The sequence below is a fragment of the Pogona vitticeps genome, chromosome 4 (assembly GCF_051106095.1).
Source record: "Pogona vitticeps strain Pit_001003342236 chromosome 4, PviZW2.1, whole genome shotgun sequence".
Classification (NCBI taxonomy): domain Eukaryota; kingdom Metazoa; phylum Chordata; class Lepidosauria; order Squamata; family Agamidae; genus Pogona; species Pogona vitticeps.
In genome coordinates, this window is record NC_135786.1 from 183,652,201 (window position 1) to 183,671,056 (window position 18,856).

An 18,856-nucleotide genomic window follows, 5' to 3' on the forward strand; every position below is an offset into this window, starting at 1 on the left:
AACTTTATCTAAATGTACTATTATTTATCTAATATCTAAATGTATTACTATTTATCTAAATGTATTACTACATTTAGATAAATAGGGTGACTAAAATAAACTCATTGCTTCAGTCAGTGGAATATGAAAGAACAGATTTCTGAAGAGGTTTAATGTGATCAAAGACATATCCTACCATGACAGCATTTTACCCTGAATTTGGCCTGAGCTTTTTCACAGATGCAAATTTTTATATACCTGCAGTTTACAGTATCTGAACTGAGGTAACCAAGGCAAGTTTTGATTCCCCCCCCCCAAAGGACTTTTGCAAGGCCTATGTTGTATTAATTCATCTCTGCTCTAAGTAACTTCAGTTTGCTGTTTAATTACATTGAAATATTTTGAGACACCTTTGAGAAATCTGATATCTTTGTAGCATTTTTAGCTTAATATAAATGTATTATATAACAAAATTATATTGGTCTAATTTATCACTTAACTGTTCATACAAATCATAGTGGTGTGTCCATCTACAATTACAGCATTCCAGTTTTTATGAATTATTTAACTGACAAGTGCTTGGATATCTACTGTACACTTCCCTATCAATGGCAAATAGTTCAATCTATTATGTGTATCATTCTCCCAAAGGATCAATTATGCCCTCTAATATTGTTCTTGCAGCTTCCAAATGTCAGTAAAATCATACAGGTTTCAACTTCTGTACTCTGCTAAATGTATTCTCTTCATAAAAGTATTTGGATATCACCGCCCTGGCAAAGACATCATACTTTGTATTTGTTTAGGGAACACTTTTCACTTCAGCTCATCAACTCAGTGATACAGTTCCGTCACAAAGGATGTAACAACTGTTAATCAGGAATAAACTATAGTCTAGTGAAGTCACAAATACAGCTACAGAGATGCACAAGCAAGAGGTAGTACTAACAATGTTTATAACTGTGTAATTCCTAATTTGGAATTGAAATTCTTGTCCCCTGTATTGGCCCTGTTCTCAATACTCATTAAATGAGTCATCTTCAAGGTTCTGAGGCTTGGTCTCTGTGAATCATTGCCTCAGAAGGATAGACGATGGCACCAGAACTAACCTACTGAGTATGACTAGTTATTATGAAGTAAGTCCATATGGGGAATTATGAAGTAGCTATCAATAGGATGAAAAGTCTGATTCACTCTTTAAATATGGTGGGTTTTGCCACTTTTTCCATATAGATTACACTGAAGTAGAAAGTGTGTGTGTTTGTGTGTACATGCATGCGTGCACACACACACACACAGAGCATTTTGCAGTTAATCTTACTAGGTGCACAGATGTGCATGAGTCAGTTTATATAATCTACAGGTCCAGTGTAATGAAATGCCATTGTGGAAGCATGGGACAGTTTAGTCCCTTGAGGGCTGGCAGTCACAGGACGTAATAGACATAGCTTGTGAGTGGAGGCAAAGCCAAAAAAAGCAACAAGATTCATGTGTAAACATATGCATGGTACTGCATGTGCCTTATGGATTTGCATGGGATGTGAGGTGCTCCATAAACTTAGACTTCCTCCACCAGTTTGCAAAGTACCAACATGCTATGCATATGGGTTTTTTTTCCTGACCTTGCCTCTGTACATGCATACACGTGCCCTGGCACTCTTACATTTGAATGTGTCTGTAAAGTTGCTCCTCGGTATTTACCCCTGTCCTTTTTTGGCTGAAATCCTATTACCGTGAGACTGATGACATCATCAGCTGGGATAATTTTTGGGAAATTAAACATTTCCTACTTCTTGAAGATGAGGCTGTCCTACTCTGGGCACATCATAAGAATGTCGGATTCTCTGGAAAAGAATAATGTTGGAAAAGGTGGACGGCAGCAGGAAAAGAGGAAGACCAAACACAAGATGGATTGACTCCCTAAAGAAACCAGAGACTTGCGTTATAGGGGCTGAGCAAAGCTGCTAAAGACAAACCATTTTGGAGATCACTCATTCATAGAGTTGCCTTAAATCAGAAGCACACATGGGATGTTCATGTTCATCTTCCATGGGAGACAAATACAAATATCAGCACCACAAGTGCTTGGACCATTTTGACCCTCCCTCCAGAACCGACCAATCTACTTACCGCCTGCTGAGTGACACATGCAGCTGTCATCATTCACAACACACCAATTGTGGAAGCAGCCCAGCTCCGGCATGGGGGCAGGATGATGAGTCTCCCTGATCAGTTGCTGAGTGGTCAGCTGTACAGGGAGATGGGGAAGCACCAGCTGGGACACTTCTGCAATTGGCGTGATGCAAACAATGGCCATGTGCAACGAGCGGGAGGTGAATATGAAAATCCCATGTCTAGATAGAAGTGATTTAACAGCACATAACAACTGCAACAATTTCTATCATGAGGTACCCAAAACTCCTGTATAATCCCTTTCATAACTGGGAATCCATTGGAGCCATGGGATATGAGGAGGAATGTTTTTATTACTGACAAACAGTGTAAACTCTAGCTATCTGCAATGAAAGATTCATGTGTAGAAATAGTGAACTCATTTTGGGAGATGTTAAAGTTCTGCAAGCTGCTATACAGTTTAGTCAAAATACACAAAAAATTACTGCATTTCTACTGCTTCACTTGATGGTTACTTAATTTGTTCTAATTTTCTGGTTTTGAGATGCACTTTTCCCATTTATATCTATATATCTATACAATGTTTTAAAAGGCAACTAGTGAATAGGATACCTAGTATGGTTTACCTGATAGGACTCAGGAGACCTGGGTTTGAATCCTTGCTCAGCCATGGAAGCTCACTGGGGGTGTGGAACTGCTAAAACCACTCCTTAAATACCTCACTTACCTTGAAAGTCCTGTTAAAGTTGCTATAAGTCAGTTCTGACTTGACGGCATAAAACAAGTGAACTCCAAAATATATTGAAAAGGAGTTCCTGAGTTATTGGCTAAGAGTGCCCTGTTACCCTTTCTATTACTCCAGAAGATATTCTTTCATAGATAACAGGATTAATGTTTTTCAGCATAACAGTTGAAAACACTTAGTACCACTCCCTTATATTCATCTCGTTGTTAGTGATGAATCCACAACAGTTAAACATTTCCAAACAATGAAATCATTAGCTCCTTGTGGGATTTAGCTTATTCACTGTTGTAAGGTATGTAGCATAAGAAACTGAAACACAAACAAAGCCAAATACTGCACCATTTAAAATGTTTAGGTTTTTTAAGGTTAACTCCTAAATCTTCCTTGTAAAAATATCAATTAAAATACTGCCTTTGTAGTCTGTTGGGAATTTCCATTGATTTCCCAAATGCTAATTTGCTTTGCAAACATTAGTGAATCAATTCATTCACAGAACTGTTTCAAGTTGTTGGAACTACTAGCTGCATTTTAATCACTGGATGATAAGAACAGTACTGAATGATTAGAGCTGCTTTACTAAAACATGTACATGTGAATTCCCACTTAAATTGGTGGGACTGGGGACACCAGTGAGGTGGATAACTGAAACCTAAATATTATCTTGAGGCTTCCTGTTGCTAGGAGGTGAACCTATTCTCCTGCCTTTATTACAATCTCTTATTTTCATTCTTCATTTTGTCCTACAATGATCTACTTGATGTGCATTAACAGAAAACAGAATTCCCATGCCAGACAACCTTGAGAGCTAGAGAACTAGAATAAGGAAAGAGAACTTGAGTGCATTTATATCTGAACGTTGCAAAGAACACATCCTTCCCCACCCCCTGGCCTGTTCCTTGTACTATACAGGGACATGCATTTTATATATGCAGTAGAGTATTTTAAAAGAAAATGCTACTTCAGGGTTTTCAAACTATAGTTATTTTTTATTTACTTATTTATGTATTTATGTATTTATTTATTTGTTTGTTTGTTTGTTTGTTTGTTTGTTTGTTTATATACTGCCTTATTAGTGCAATGCACTGTTTTGGGTAGTTTACATGAAACAAAAATATGGTAGTAAACTATAAATAAGCAATAACAAATTTTAAATATTTAACAAAATAGGCAAGAGGCAGCAAAGGAAATTTGTCTGTATTATAGCAGAACAAGAGGTGTAAAATCAAGCAGGATCGGTGTGAAAAGCAGTATTTTAAGTTGCCTTATAAATATTAACAGGGAGGGGGACAGGAATAGCTCCATTGGGAGCTGATTCCACAAAGTAGGTGCCACTGCAGAGAAGGCCCAACTTCTCATGGATGATTTCTAGGTCTCCTTCCGAGTAGCTATTCAGAAGAGCATAGCCTGGGAAGATTTGGTGGGTCATGCAGATGACATTGGGGAGAGACTCTCCAACAAACACTGTAATAAGTAAGGATGTACATGTCAGTTTTTTTTTTAATGCTTAGGTTCTTTTATAGGAGCTCCTTTCATTTTCCTTTATTCTCATACAGTATTTTCTAAATATTGGTCCTCCCCCTCCTCCCATGGAATGGAAAGGTCTCTTTCAGGTAATTTATTTCATGCTTTCCCATTTCTGTTTTCTGGCACTACAAAAGTGTTAAAGTACCTTTAAAAACAACTCCAAAAAAGCAGAAGCAAGGCAACAGAGAATCAATCTAGTCCAAAAGCAAGCAACAGTACATGAGAAAAAAAGATTAATCATTATCCCTGTCAAGGCACTAGTTTATATGATCACAGTGAAAACAATAGTAAGAGTTCAGTGTCACATACCCAGCACAACAGATTCTGGGCGTGGGCAACACACACTGACCACACGCCACCTATACAACAGTGGCTCAGTCACAAAATCCACCATGGACCCCACCCCAACACACCACAGTGGCAAACAAAAAAGTGTCAACCCTCCCCAATACATTCCTTTTACAGGATAAATAAGCAGTAGATTAACCAAACAACATTTTTTAAAAATCTATCAAGCAGGGAAAGCACTCATATACTACAAAGTATAAACAAGGATTAAAAAACAACAAAAAATTAATAATTGCAGCTACCTCTCCCAAAATCAGGAAAACCAGGAAAGCAAATGATGACCAAAAACACCATCAAAACCTCCAAAACCAAAGGTACATGAATATGGTGAGATTCTTTCTTTTGGAGCAGCCGCAATAGGCAGGCCGGCAGGCCAAGTAGAAGCAAAAATTAGGAAAAGAACAAAACACAAAACAAACAAAAGACCCAACAAGGCGGGAAAGTGACAAGGAAATTGGGGTAGGGGGGATTACAAAAAATATTCCTAAGGAAATATGATGACTCAAGCATGCTGCCTGGTAGCAGCAAAAATAATCCAAAGAAATGGAAGGGAGACAAATCAAGAAAAAGAAAAGTGAAGATGGAGGCATAGTTAGGCAGCAAAAGCAATCCATGATAGAGGGCACCAGGAATTCAGAAGAGAGTAATTCCTTATACAAGGAGTACCTGAAGCACAGAACATCTCTTATTGGCTTCTAGGCCCTTCTACAGATTCAAAATTCCTGCTCCCCCCCCCCAATGCTCTGATTGTCACAGCAATTCGACAGGCAAACTCATGAAGGGTAGATTAGATTAAAAAAAGGAACATGATTTGTCTCCCTTCCATTTCTTTGGATTATTTCTGCTGCTTACCAGCAAAAGGGAACATGAAATTCATGTGCCCCTACACAAAAGAGGACCTGTTGTATGTTTTGGGTATTTTGTTTAAACAAGGCCCATCCCAAGTCATAAGCAACACTAAGCTGTGGGGATTTTAGAGGGGAGGGCACCTCTTGTTACTTAAGCCAGAAAAACAATCCAAGATTTGCAGTCATCTTGTTCAGCAAATGAGTCAAGTTTATTCTAAATCATTATTATTCATGCCTAGGTAAATCACAAGCCATGAATCAGGCTTGTGAACTCAATGCTGGTTTCTTCTTCCTCCAAGCTTTCTGGGAATAAACAGGAGCATGCTGTGCATGTAGGACAAGCGTAGACCACCTCAGCAGAGCTGAAGAACCTTTCTCAGATTTACTGGGCACCCAAGGACTATGTCCTGGGTAGAGGTAAAAATTTGACTATTAAGTTGGAAATCAATGGTCTATTTCATTGAACACTGCCGTCCCCTAGTATAGCACTAAACTATGGTCTAGCATTACATGGGAATCTTTCTTGTGCACGTAAGCCGTGTGGCCACAAACCCTGCTTGAGAGCAAAGATGTATGCTCAATCATTTGGAGCAATGCAGGGTTAATCCACACTGAGTTCCAACTCAGTTCCAGAGAAACAAGCACAAACCTTGAGATAAACTCCTGGAATTTTTATTTCCAGAACGTTAGCTATAGTCTGTTGCTGTAATAAGGAATAGCAAGATATTTCATATAAACTTTCAACATTGTGATCCACAAAGGTTTATGTCAAATAAAACAGGCTCATCTTCAAGTCGCTAGTAGATTCTGTGTTATTTAAATGTCCAGAATTAAACCAAGTTTCAAAAGTAACTTTATTGCCAGTAGCAAGAAGCAGCCATATCCCATATGGTCCTCTTCTTGTTCACATTTCATTAAGGATGGTTCCCTTTTTCTCTATGCCCTGTTCTGCCCATTTCCCGTGAAAGGGAAAACAAATCTACTTAGTGGATTTGACCTCATTCCCAAAGTACTTTCTGGCAACTGTCCCTCATTTTTTGAGGCAACATCATTTTGAATAATGAGATGCCTGACAAGTGAGTCATTAACCTGCTATAGAAAGGAAGGAAGCAAGGTCTGGGATGGACCTAAAGAGCACAGATCTGGTCAATATTTTTTTACAAGCTGTGTGGATTAACCCTGCATTGCTCCATACGACCTTGGAGCAGACAAGATTTTTAAGGCTGTCAGAGTCTAAATCAAGTTTCAGCTGGGCTAGTATTTTCAAAAAATGGTAAACAAGCTGAGGTGGTTCATGCCTTATGGTTTGCTCCCATCTATATGAAGAATCTCTGTATGTCTTTTTACCATTGCAAAACTTCTGATAGACATTTTTCTTCTTCACAGAGAATCCTAACTATATTTTGTCAAAAAGTAGATCTACATTCCTACTTACAATTCATTCCAGACGTTATTGGACTTGGTCACATAAAGAAAGCAGAAGAACATGCTTAAGAACTGGAGTTTGGGGATGCATTTTGTTCCATAATGTCTCCACTAAAAAAAAAAAAAAAAAAAAAGGAAGAGACCAGCAGTACAATTCTACACATTCATGTAAAAGTTAAAACCTACACTGAAACGCAGCATGCTTCTTCTGTTGTGATAAACAGGGAAGAAATAAATTTAAATAGGAAGCAGTTGGCAAGAAACTTTGAAATTTCCTTCCATCTGATGGGTATACTAATGGATTTAATTTTTATGAAAGGATTTGTCCAGAAGGAATAGAAGAAGCAGTTTGTTTAAAATACCATCAGTATTACTGAAGTATAAATGTATGAGCTCCATTTGTACTGAGAGGGAGCTTGTCTGGATTTTCAGAATTATTTTGTTGAGTTATGAATGACGCATGAAATAAATAATTCATTGTGCAAATCATGTGAAAGAGTGTATTGTTGTGCAGCATTTACAGAAATAGGCAAGGTCCGATCAAACACTAATGGCCAAAAATGTTCATCCCACCAAGCAATCTGAGTTCATCAAATAAACCTGCCATGATTCTGAGGTGTGTGTCCATTTGGATTTTCTTATTGGTTTCAGATCATATACCTCAGCTGTGCAGCCCACGTGGTCAAAAAATTGGACCCTACACAGAAAAACCTATATTTGGCTTTTACAGTAGTTCTTGTCCATATCTAATAATCTTCACTCCTAATTTATTTGAATAGGTTTTCAGCTGCTTGGAAATACTGTACCATATTAATCAAAACTCAACATTTTAGCTTGATATTTCCAGTGTTACTGGCTTTTTGAGTGAGTCTTCTCTTTTCAGGATATGTGTAAAATAGTTGTATGCCATGAAGTCACTTCTGATTTATGGCAATACTATGCATTAGTGATCTCATAAAGTCCTATCATCAACAGCCCTGCTCAGGTCATGCAACTCAAAGCTGACTTCCTTTACTGAGTCAATTCATCTCTAATTTGGTCCTCCTCTTTTCCTGCCGCTTTCAACTTTTCCTGATGTGCTCAAAGAAAGATAGCCTCAGTTTCATCAAGTTAGATTATAGGGAAAATTCAGGTTTGTGTTCCTGGTATATGTAAGTATCTCCTCCAACAAACTTTTCAGATTCATCTATTTTTTCCTGTCAGCTTTCTTCATCATCCAGCTGTCACATCCATATATTATAATACCATAGTATGGACAATCATGGCCTTGGTCTTTAATACCACATTCTTACACCTCAGGTTCTTGTCTATTTCCTTCATAGTTATGCCTTCAAGTTTCAGACCTCTCGCTTCTTGGCCACAGTCTCCATTTGGAATGACAACTGAACCAATTTATAGAAAATTTCATTTCTTAGCACTAAAATTAAAGTTATGTAATCCTTCTATAGTCATTATTTTTTGTCTTACTAACGCCCAGCTGTAGTCCTGCTTTTCCACTTTCTTCTTTAATGTTTATCATCAACTGTTTCAAGTTATACATTTCCCCCCAGTTTTTACTCCTACTTCATCTGAAATTAATCCAGTTTTTCAGTCTGATGTGTTCTGCATATAGATTGAATAGATAAGGGAGATAAAATATAACTTGTATCTAACACTTTTATTTATAGGAAGCAATGTACCCTCTAATTTTCAGCCCCATTGGGCGGGGCTCTGTCTCTGTCACACATGACTTCACTAAAGGATTCTGAAATCTGTCACTCTTGAGTCTCTTCTGTATAATTATTTGGTATATTGTTTCCATATTTCTCTTTATTTTATCCTGATTAGATAACAAATTCCCCTGCTGATCCTTTCAGAATCCTTCATCTAGGTTTATATTTCTCTTAGAGTTCCTGTATTTTAGAGAAAATATTTCTTTATTCTTCTTGTTGTTCTCACCTATTTCTTTGCAATAACTGTTTTTCTTGTCCAAATGTGAACATTGCTGAAAAGTTATGCTAAAGTTTCTAACTATACTCTTATGTTACATTTGCCTCTCATATGTTAACACTTTTAAAATTTTCAACATTTATCCATCAATGCTTTTCTTTTGAGTTGAGGATAGTCAATATTCACTATTACCTACTAATATCTTTGGTTTCAATCACAATTCTTCTGGTTCATAGTCAACTTAGGTCTTATTGCCACAGCATTGTTGTGCAATGATGATGATAATAAGAAGTACTGCAACTCCTTTTAGTATGATCTTCTTGTCCTTGTTATCATCAACAGTTACAAAAATAACTACAAGAATAGCAATAGCTTTCCATTCCAACAGCATATGCACAAAAAAACCGACACCAACGTTTATCTTAATCTCATTTTGCAAGGAAATAGGAACACTTCTAAATTGAACCCTAGCTAAGATCAGAAATCCAATAAGTTTTTAAATGACAATGAAGCAGTATTTTATTAAGACAATAATTTTGCATAAATAAATTCCATTCACATCAATAAAAAATTAATAAAAACAAAATCAAAACATGAATTTTCTCTTCTAGATTTCAGTGACTTATATTTCAGTCAATTATTTTCTTTGAAGGAAAAGCTGAAGTTCCACATGTTTGCAGAATACTTTTATTAGCATTTTGTAGATAAATTACATATACACAGTATTTTCTATTTCTGTATGATTCATCTAGTCTCTAACTATTATGTCTGTTCTTTATTCTTATGCCTGTATTTACTGTGCTGTGGACACCTGAAAGTTCTGTTACTTTACAGCAATACTACTATATATTTAAGGAATGACAATGAACTTGATAATACTAATTAACAAAATTGCCATTTAGGGTTGTGAGTAGGTGTCATTTAAGGTCTCCTTCTTCCTGCTTTTTGTTTAGAGCACCACTGTGAGACAACATTCAAGAGAAATCTCATACACAAACATGACTGAAATGAATATTGTTCACATAAAACTATTGGGGAGCTTAGCATTCCCTTCTAATCCTTCCCCTTGATAAGCAGAGCATGACTAGCAATTTTGACAACTTTGTCATTCATGACATGAAAATAATACAAGAAGCATTATTGCTACCTTGGGTCCTTTCGAGGAGAAAGGTGGGGTAAAAATATTTTAAATAAATACATTTTAAATAAATACAGCACTGAACATCCTGCCAGCACCTCCCCTCTTCCACTGAGGAAAAGCAACACTGCAAGAGCTACAAAAGCAATGAAAAATGTGAAATATATTATAATATATAATTTGTGTAGTTAAGCATACTATATATGAATAAGTTGGCTTTCTATGATGTCCAGTTCGGAGGCCAGGTCTACTGCCATCTTTTCCTATGGCAACAGACCAAGCTTTTGAACCAATCTTGGAAGTGTGGGGAAAGAGGCAAAGCTCTGGCTGCTCCACCCTACTTACATCCTTGTTTCTTTGTCCAGAATCTTATGACAGGTGTTGGTTCAGAATAAATTATATGACTACCGAAAGATTATTTTAATAGATGGGTGAACTGTAAGACTGAGAAAGCAATGTTTGGGAATGTCCATGTGACTTTTTTTTTTGCTCTGGTCAGGCTAATACTGTCTTGCTTCTGGACTTCCCATAGGTATCTAGAGAGCCACTGTTACAACATGCTTGCTGGAGTAGATGGTGCCTTTAGTCTGTTTTCAAGAGAAGGAAATTTGGGGCCAGGCCAATAGCAGTATTTATCTGTGCGTCTTTTAGTGAAGTTTGTTTAATTAATTTTATTGGTCTTAATCCAACTGGCAATCCCAAGAGATAGACCTGCTGAATCAATGAGGCTCACCATTACGCAATTTATTCTGGTCTAGTCAAAAGTAGTAATTGAATTTAGTTCACCAGATTTATATACTATTCAATAATAGACGCTTCTTGAGAAACTCACAGAAAATAAAAATCACACAAGTTCATGCAATGGGGTCTGACTTAAACCAATTTACCTTCTATTCTAAATTTAGGCAACAAGATGCTGACTTATGAAACATAAATCAAGTATCTTCAAATGTAAAAGCAAACATTACTTAAAAGGCTAGGGAAATAATATGTTTTTCACCTACCTTGCACAGAAAAATGAAATAAAAGATGCCACCAGGCAAATCTCTATGGAGAAGCTATTCCATAGTGAGGATGCCACCACCAAGTTCTCTCCTTGGCCACCCACCCAACTCATTTCATTTAGTGATAGCTAAAGAGTATCTTAATGATCAAGCACACATGTAACAGGCTCGTATCAGTTTGATTCAAAGGAGAACCTAATATGAATATGAAGGTGGCAACACAAAACAGTCTGTTCTCGAAGACTTTCACAGCTGGGATCTGATGGTTGTTGTGGGCTGTTTGGCCATGTTCTGGAGGTTTTTCTTCCTAACATTTCACCAGTCTCTGTGGCTGGCATCTTCAGGGGACAGGATCTAGAAAAGACAAACTTCTAGCTCCTGCCCCCTGAAGATGCCAACAGAATTCTGTGCAGACAGAATGCTAGCTCCTGTCCTCTGAAGATGCCGGCCACAGAGAATGGTGAAACATTAAGAAGAAAAACCTCCAGAACACAGCCAAACAGACCAAAAAACCCGCAACAATAAAACAGTCTGTTATCATTGCTACCATCCACCAAGAAGGTACCTGCTGAAACACCAATCTTATATAAGATTCATGCATTTTGTTCAATGGTGCTCACTCCCAGATAAATGTGCACAAGACTGCTGTCTCAGTTTCTCCTCATGAGTCAGTCTTCCATTAATTATTCCAGATTTGCTTTTACTCTATGAAGTAACATTAGTCAATTAGAATTATATGGAAAATATATTATTCAGATAGTATCTCACAACAATTTCCTTTTATTCAGCTGTTGCTTATATTCAATTTAATTTTAGCTACTTTTCTAGCAAAGATGGGCCACTTTTTGGCAAAAATAAATACACTGCAACATCCAAATACAGAAATCTGAGATTTGATTAAAAGTGTAAACCTAAACATCTAACAACAGGATTTATAAATAAATCTTTACAGGATTTCACTGCATTATTTTTGACTCCTATCAGAATTTAAATCTATAGCAGTCATATCAGAAAAAGTAGCAATTTGCGGCTTCTTCCCCCAGATGAGCATGCAGAAAACATAAATGCAGAGTTGAACAATACCATCATAGTATTTGCATTCTTCCAGATGTAGTTATACTCTGGCCAAGCTAATACAAGAGTTTCAAGGTACCTGATTTCCATTGGACACTAACACCAAAGTTTCCATTCTTAACACTTATTCCAGGAAAGTTTGACTGAAGCCAAGAAGATTATTATGTTGTGTTTCCAGTCACACATTTCATTCTTCCAGTTTCCCGTCTTTTAGGAATGAAATTAACAAGACTAAAACCTTGCAGCTTAAGAGTAAGAAGCCCACACTGCCAAGGAATACCCAGAAGAGCTTTATATTGCCCAACTATGAGAAAATAATTCCAACAATTTGCAAATTAACACTAATTTTTCAACAAAGGTGCATAATCCCTATCCCACCAACTGCTTTCCCTGCTGACTATACAGATGTTTTTTTCCAATAGTTTGGCAAGCATGTCTCAGAATCTCCAGCTGAAGAAGAAACTGCTGGCAGTGCTGTTTCTCCCCTAAAAGTATATGCAAACACACTGCTACTTTCTGTTTTAGCAGCAAACATGCAGTTTGGAATACTATGATACCAAATGTATAGTTTTGATATTTTTAAGTAAGAACATTAAAGTGATGTGTGTAGAATGGATTGAGGTCTTGGTACAGAAAGCATTTGACAACAAAGCTAGTGAAACTGAAAACAACGGAATTGCTAAGCTCACTCAGATGGGAGAGTAAAATATTTGTCCAGACCTCTCAATTTGATGGGACTGTGATGGTACACATGGCAAAATCTTTTGAAGAAGCCAAGAGATTTGGTACCCTATTCAGATAACTGCTTTAGTGGCTGAATATCCTGTTCTATAAAATTATAACCTCTACTTTTATTCCATGGGGCAACACACGCTGCAAATTTATTGGCTCAGAATTACTGGTATATGTTGGCTTACTCCCAGCCATTTCAAAAAGGGGACCTGCACTGATTTACAACAAAATTTATGATTGCTCTGCAGGTGAATGGAGACCAAGGAATGTAATTGTATTCAACAGCAGGTGTTCACAAAGCCTGCACCAAAAATATTTTTTTTAAGAAATTGATGCTAATTACTCTAATCTTGATTAAAGTTTAATAAAATAAATTTTAACTGATGCCAGACCCAAATTAGCCATGCAGGGATAATGTTTTAGCAAGGTCTTCCTTTTATCTGAATAATGTATAGCAACTTGTTGCATGATCTGCTGAAAGAAGAGTCAACATGCTCTAATTAGTTTCAGCTGCCTTGTGCTTGCATTTTTTTTAAAAGGAAGCTTTGTTCATCTTGTGGTTTAGAAATCAGATGTCTGAAAGTGATGCCCATCCTCATGAAATACCCGTATGGTGAAAAGTTTAAGTATGAATAATCCCACAATCGGGCTAAGCTGTGTAATACAGATATTTTCTTCCTATGTACGGAAATATCTCATTCCTGGAAATACAACCAAATACTACCCCCACCCACCCATTCCCCTTTTTGTCTTCTTCTGTTACTTACACCGGAGTATGTGGGCAGGGCACTTGATTCCAGGGACAGTTGTACTGAACTTGAACATAACTCTCAGTGCCGTCGAGCACCGAGCAGCTCACATTCTTGTTCACAATGTAGGCACACCAGTTTCTGCAGGAGAAAAAAAGGAGATGAGCAAAACAGACAAACTCTAAACAAGCAAATAATGAAAATTATTAAACTATCTGTATAGGTGAAACAAGCAACTTTCCATTCAGGACAGGGTCAAATCAAGCTTGCAGTAATGTCTCCAAGCCCAACTATGAAGGGCACACAAGCTCAAAGTTAAAAACTGCAACAGTCTGAATATGTAGAGGATGTTTTTGTAGAACTCAAGTATTCTTTGAAGCAGCTCACTTTATTTAAAAACAAAACTGTGAAGGCAAGTCCTACATATTTCTGCTCAAAAGTAAATTCTAAACGTTAAACAGATATAAGATTTTCTGCCTTCAACACACAATCACACCAAATCAACTGCTTACTACAAAATAAAGTCTGACATGGCAAAAGAATATCCTCTCATTTCAATACAGTCTGTTTGAACCTCAGGTGATACAGTCACTTTTTCTGCTCCTCTCTTCCTAATATGAGCCAATGAATTTCTTTAAATGAACAGACAACCAGACCCTAGCTACTGTTCATGGATATCTTTGTTTCATATTATTTTGTAAGCAGTGAATACTATCCTCAATTTATTGGATCAAATAGTCTAAGCAGTGGATTATTTCCTGAGAATAAGAATAGTGACATGTTTTCAGTGTGAGAGCAATGCCTTTGGTATGTACACTATAAAGGAACTATTTATTATCCTTTCTAGGATAAGCTGTAAGGTGCTTCTTATCCATGTTTGTAGGAAACAAACTTTCTTTTAAAGAAGATTGCTTAGTCTGGGGATTGCTTGGTGATCGTTCCAAGTTCAGAGCTGATCATTCAATTCGAGCTTATGGTTATTTCTTCCACCACCACTCAGACTCGCAGTTTTTCCTGCAGGGTGAGAAGTGTGTTCAGTGTTGTTGCAAGATTCCTGCTGTGTGAACTGACAAGGAGAACTGGGGGACAGAGAAAGATGCAAGTTTAGCTGGTATGGGGCACGTAGGGGGTTTGCAGCCAGTTCTAAGCAGAAGTGCCTGCTTCTAATAGGCTATACTTATATACTTGGAAATAAAATGTAGCCAGTACAACTGGTCAGAGCTGTCTCCTGTATGGGGGAAATAATTACCCTTCAGGTGAATTCCACTTACTTGGGGGAACTGAGCAGCACTGAGCAGAACCTGTGATTTCAAGGCTGGGGTGATAGTGAACTTTCTTTTGATTTAAAAGATACTAAACTGAAACAAACTTCCATCTGCTGCCACTGTTAGAAGTCAGAAGAGGGGGTCAAAAGTTACCAAAACAGAAACAATGTAGCACAGGTATTTTGATGACTCAAACCAGATGACTGAATCCTCAGAGTCAGTATCTAGGCAACGCCCAACATATACACAAGTACACATATTCAGTTAGAACTGATGATGATGATGATGATGATGATGTGCTAGAAGGTAAGGGAGCACAGAGCACTTCTACAACTGGCAAAGACTTGAACTAAAAAATTATCAGCAGGGACGATGAAAGGTATGTTTGTGAGTGTGAGGTGTTAACTTGTCAGCAGCTGTACAGGTATAGTGTTGATTCCGGTCATGCCCTTTTTACCATCACTTTTCATCAAACCCCCCCAGTAAGGATAGCAGCTGACCTCTAATTTACTGCTCACATCTTCCAGCCCACCACTTCACCAGCCACCACATAAGATACACATTTCCACAGAATAGCTACAATATTTATCCAGAGGGTCCACCTTCCAGCTTTGTGGTTCTAAGTTCTAAGATTTAGTAATCAGTTCCATTTATTGCAATGCTGTTCTAAGGATGCAGCCTGGAAAAGAAGGAATAATCCTGGCCTTTGCTTTCAACCAGAAGATTAGGGGACAATGGGAGTTGTCCCTTCTGCCTATCAGGCAGAACATCCCAACAAGGAGATGGCCAGCTTGATCAGCCAAAGAAAAAACAGCTGCAAGGAACTTGTTTCTTCTTGCTTTCCTGCCAGAAAGAGCAACCAGATGTTAGCAAATTGTCCTGTGATTGAAGAACCTTATAGAAGCATGTTATAGCCCTAGCCATCAGACTTAAGGGATACTAGATTGTTTGTTTGTTTGTTTGTTTGTTTGTTTGTGTGTGTGTGTGTGTGTGTGTGTGTGTGTGTGTGTGTGTGTGTGTGTGTGTGTGTGTGTTGTTGAAACAGCCTTACTGAGAACTTTAGAAATCATTACATTATTGGGGGGGGGGGGCTGCTTCAATTTTAAAAAATGGAGGTGAAACCTTATGTTTTTTATGGCCACCCTGTTTTCCCAAAAATAAGACCTAATCTGAAAATAAGCCCTAGTATGATTTTTCAGGATGCTTGTAATATAATCCCTACCCCAAAAATAAATCCCAGTTAAGTGAAACCCCGCCCTCCACCATTGTGCAGCATTGTGCAGCAACCAGAAGATGGTGATATGACTGTTTTTGAATAAATGTAGATTGTTGTACATGAAAAGAATAAAACATCCCCTGAAAATAAGCCCGAATACGGTTTTTGGAGCAAAAATTAACCCTGTCTTATTTTCGAGGAAACATGGTATTATATCCCACCTTTTCATGAATAAGACTCCCAGAGCAGCTCATAAGCAATTTAACAGTCCCTGCCCTCAGGCTTGCAATTTAAATAGAAGACATGACATACAACATATGAGGGATGGAGAAGGAAGAGAGGGGAAATTGCAGAATGAACTTTCCCACTACCACAGGTCATATCAAATATATTTCTGCCAAATGCCATTAAATTCAGCAGGCACTCTATAAGTATTGCTTACACCTGGTAACAGGGGCCCTAGCCCTGGCTCCAGCCCTAGTTCCATTCCCCATGAAGCCAGATCTTTTTTCCAGGCATCCATTGGTGCCAGTTGCTGGTTCTTTCCTAAACATAATTGCTACTCAAAGTGATTTTCAAGGGAGGCTGTAGGTGGGGAGGAAAAGGTCAACTCTCCCCTCTACATATTACTAAACTCCTTAATCCCTCTTCCATGACAATTATGCTCAGAAAAACAAAAGGAAACTTTGCCTTGGTGCTCAGGGAACGTTTTTCTTCCTTCATGAAGTGGGACCAATTTTCCCACTTCATGGTAAAGAGAAATAAAGAGAGAAGGGACAGAGAGAAATAAACGTGGAAGAGAGAGAGAAGATGTGTCTGTTGACTTCCAAAATGTCTTAACAGCTTGGACAGGAGAGCCTTCTTCAGGTACTCAAATGTTAATTCACTATTTATCTCATGAACATGACATAGCTCCTCTTGCTCTCTCTCTCTCTCTCTCTCTCTCTGTGTGTGTGTGTGTGTGTGTGTGTCTGTTCTGCACTAAGGAAAACTGAGAAGTGGTACTTAGCGCAAGTCTTTCTAGCCTCATCTGTCTGTGGTTGTGTGTGAATGGAGCAGGGAGGGTGTTGGGGGAGTCCCAAATCCCTATAACACTGATACAAAATTCCAGAAACTATCTGGAAGAAAAAGCGAGAGGGAAATCCCATAGGTGACTGACAAACTTGGAGGTGCACACCCGCTTTGTCCATGAGCCACCTTTGGTCATTCACCTTCCTCCCTTTACTGACTAATGTTCCCTAACTCCTCTTCTAGGTCGTCTCTATTTTCCCTTTAATGCTGCACCCTTGATCCATCCTTCCCTTCACTGCTTGTTCTCTCCTTCCAGCTTCTGCTTCTATTCTCCTTTCAAACTCTTTTTTTTCTCACCTCTTTTATTCCATCTTCTCTGACCTCATGCTCTGACCTTCACCCCAACCTACTCACCTAGCATCTTAATTTCACAAACTTGACTGAATTTCAAACCAGGAGCTGAAAGAGAATTGGTAAAACGCCCTCCTGATCTGGCTGTGGTTTGCTACTGCTGTCCCAAAATTTCAAAACTCTGTTTGCGTGCAAATCTTGCCAATTTTAGAGATGTATTAAAGGGCTCAGGGAAAAATTTATCGGCTACACTTTTTGGAGTAAGTGTGCATTTTGTACACCTTTTCATGGCCACAGCAAATTAATTAGTACTGAAGAAAACCACTCATGAGGTCCCACATCGATTTAGGATGATCTGAAGGTGGGATTTTAACATTTGAAAAAGATATTTGTTGTTATTTTGACAAAATTAATTATCAGGCTTTACCTTTTGTGCAATTTGTTTCACTCGCAATAACTCTAAATTCACATATAAAACTTAATGTATGCACGTTTTATACAAATATATGTCCTATTGGTATAAAAAACTTAAGTGGGGGTCAATAGGTCCAGAGATTCAGCTGAACGGTAGTACATGCAATGATATAAGCATGTACTGTACTTATGAGCTCATCGGATATATATACTTTTTTTTTTCAAAACCTGAAAAACTCAGCAGAGCCCATCAAAGAGTGGGTGGGGGGCGCCTGCAGGTGGCCACTCTGATCAGCGAGGAAGAGCTCCGGGACGCTCCGGACTCCTAGTTTCGTCCTGCAAATGCAGCCATTTCTTTTGCTCTGACTTGCCCATTTTCAACAGGAAGGCGGCTCTTATCTAGAGTTTTCAGCCTCCTGGCGCTGATTTCCAGTCTGACCACATCTCCTAGTCCGCCAGGAGCTGTCAAGATGAGGGCTAACCTCTCTCTCCCTCCCTCCCTCCCTTCCCCCCCCCCGGCGTGCTCTGGTCCATGGGGTCACGAAGAGTCGGAGACAACGACTAACAAACACGTTAATTGGGTTGGTCTGTAGACGACCCAAAGAAGTTGCTGCTAATGGGCAGCTGAAAGCGACCGAGGACTAAATAAATCCTTCCCCAAGTGGGGAGCCGACCTGAGCCGCGAGGCGGGACAGAGAGGCACTTACTTGTTTCTGACGCGCGGCCGACCGGAGCGCAAGTGCGGGTCGGCCTGGCTCAGGCAGCCGCTGAGAGACACGAGGAGCGCGAACGCCCAGCACAGGGGCTTCGGGCGCCGCTCCATCCCCGCCACAGCGGGCGCGCCGCGGGCTGGCTTGGCTCCGCTCGGCTCAGCTCGCGAAGAGACCGACGAGGTGCGAGGAGACGCGCCCACCGCCTGCAGCTTTCGCCTCGGCTCTTCCCGCCCGCCACCCCGTTTTCCCCCTCAGTCT

The 18,856-nt window shown here is 38.9% G+C and overlaps 1 protein-coding gene across 1 annotated transcript in view; it reads right to left on the reverse strand.

Moving 5' to 3' along the window:
* The window catches only part of EMILIN2 (elastin microfibril interfacer 2), a 52,781-nt gene extending 33,925 nt beyond the window's left edge, over positions 1-18,856 (reverse strand). Inside the window, exons 1-2 of the mRNA XM_020794509.3 lie at positions 18,593-18,856; positions 13,647-13,769 (exon numbers count right to left, since the gene is read on the reverse strand). Of these exons, the coding sequence (XP_020650168.3) occupies positions 13,647-13,769; positions 18,593-18,708 (239 nt within the window). The 5' untranslated portion in view covers positions 18,709-18,856. The remainder of the gene's footprint in view (positions 1-13,646; positions 13,770-18,592) is intronic.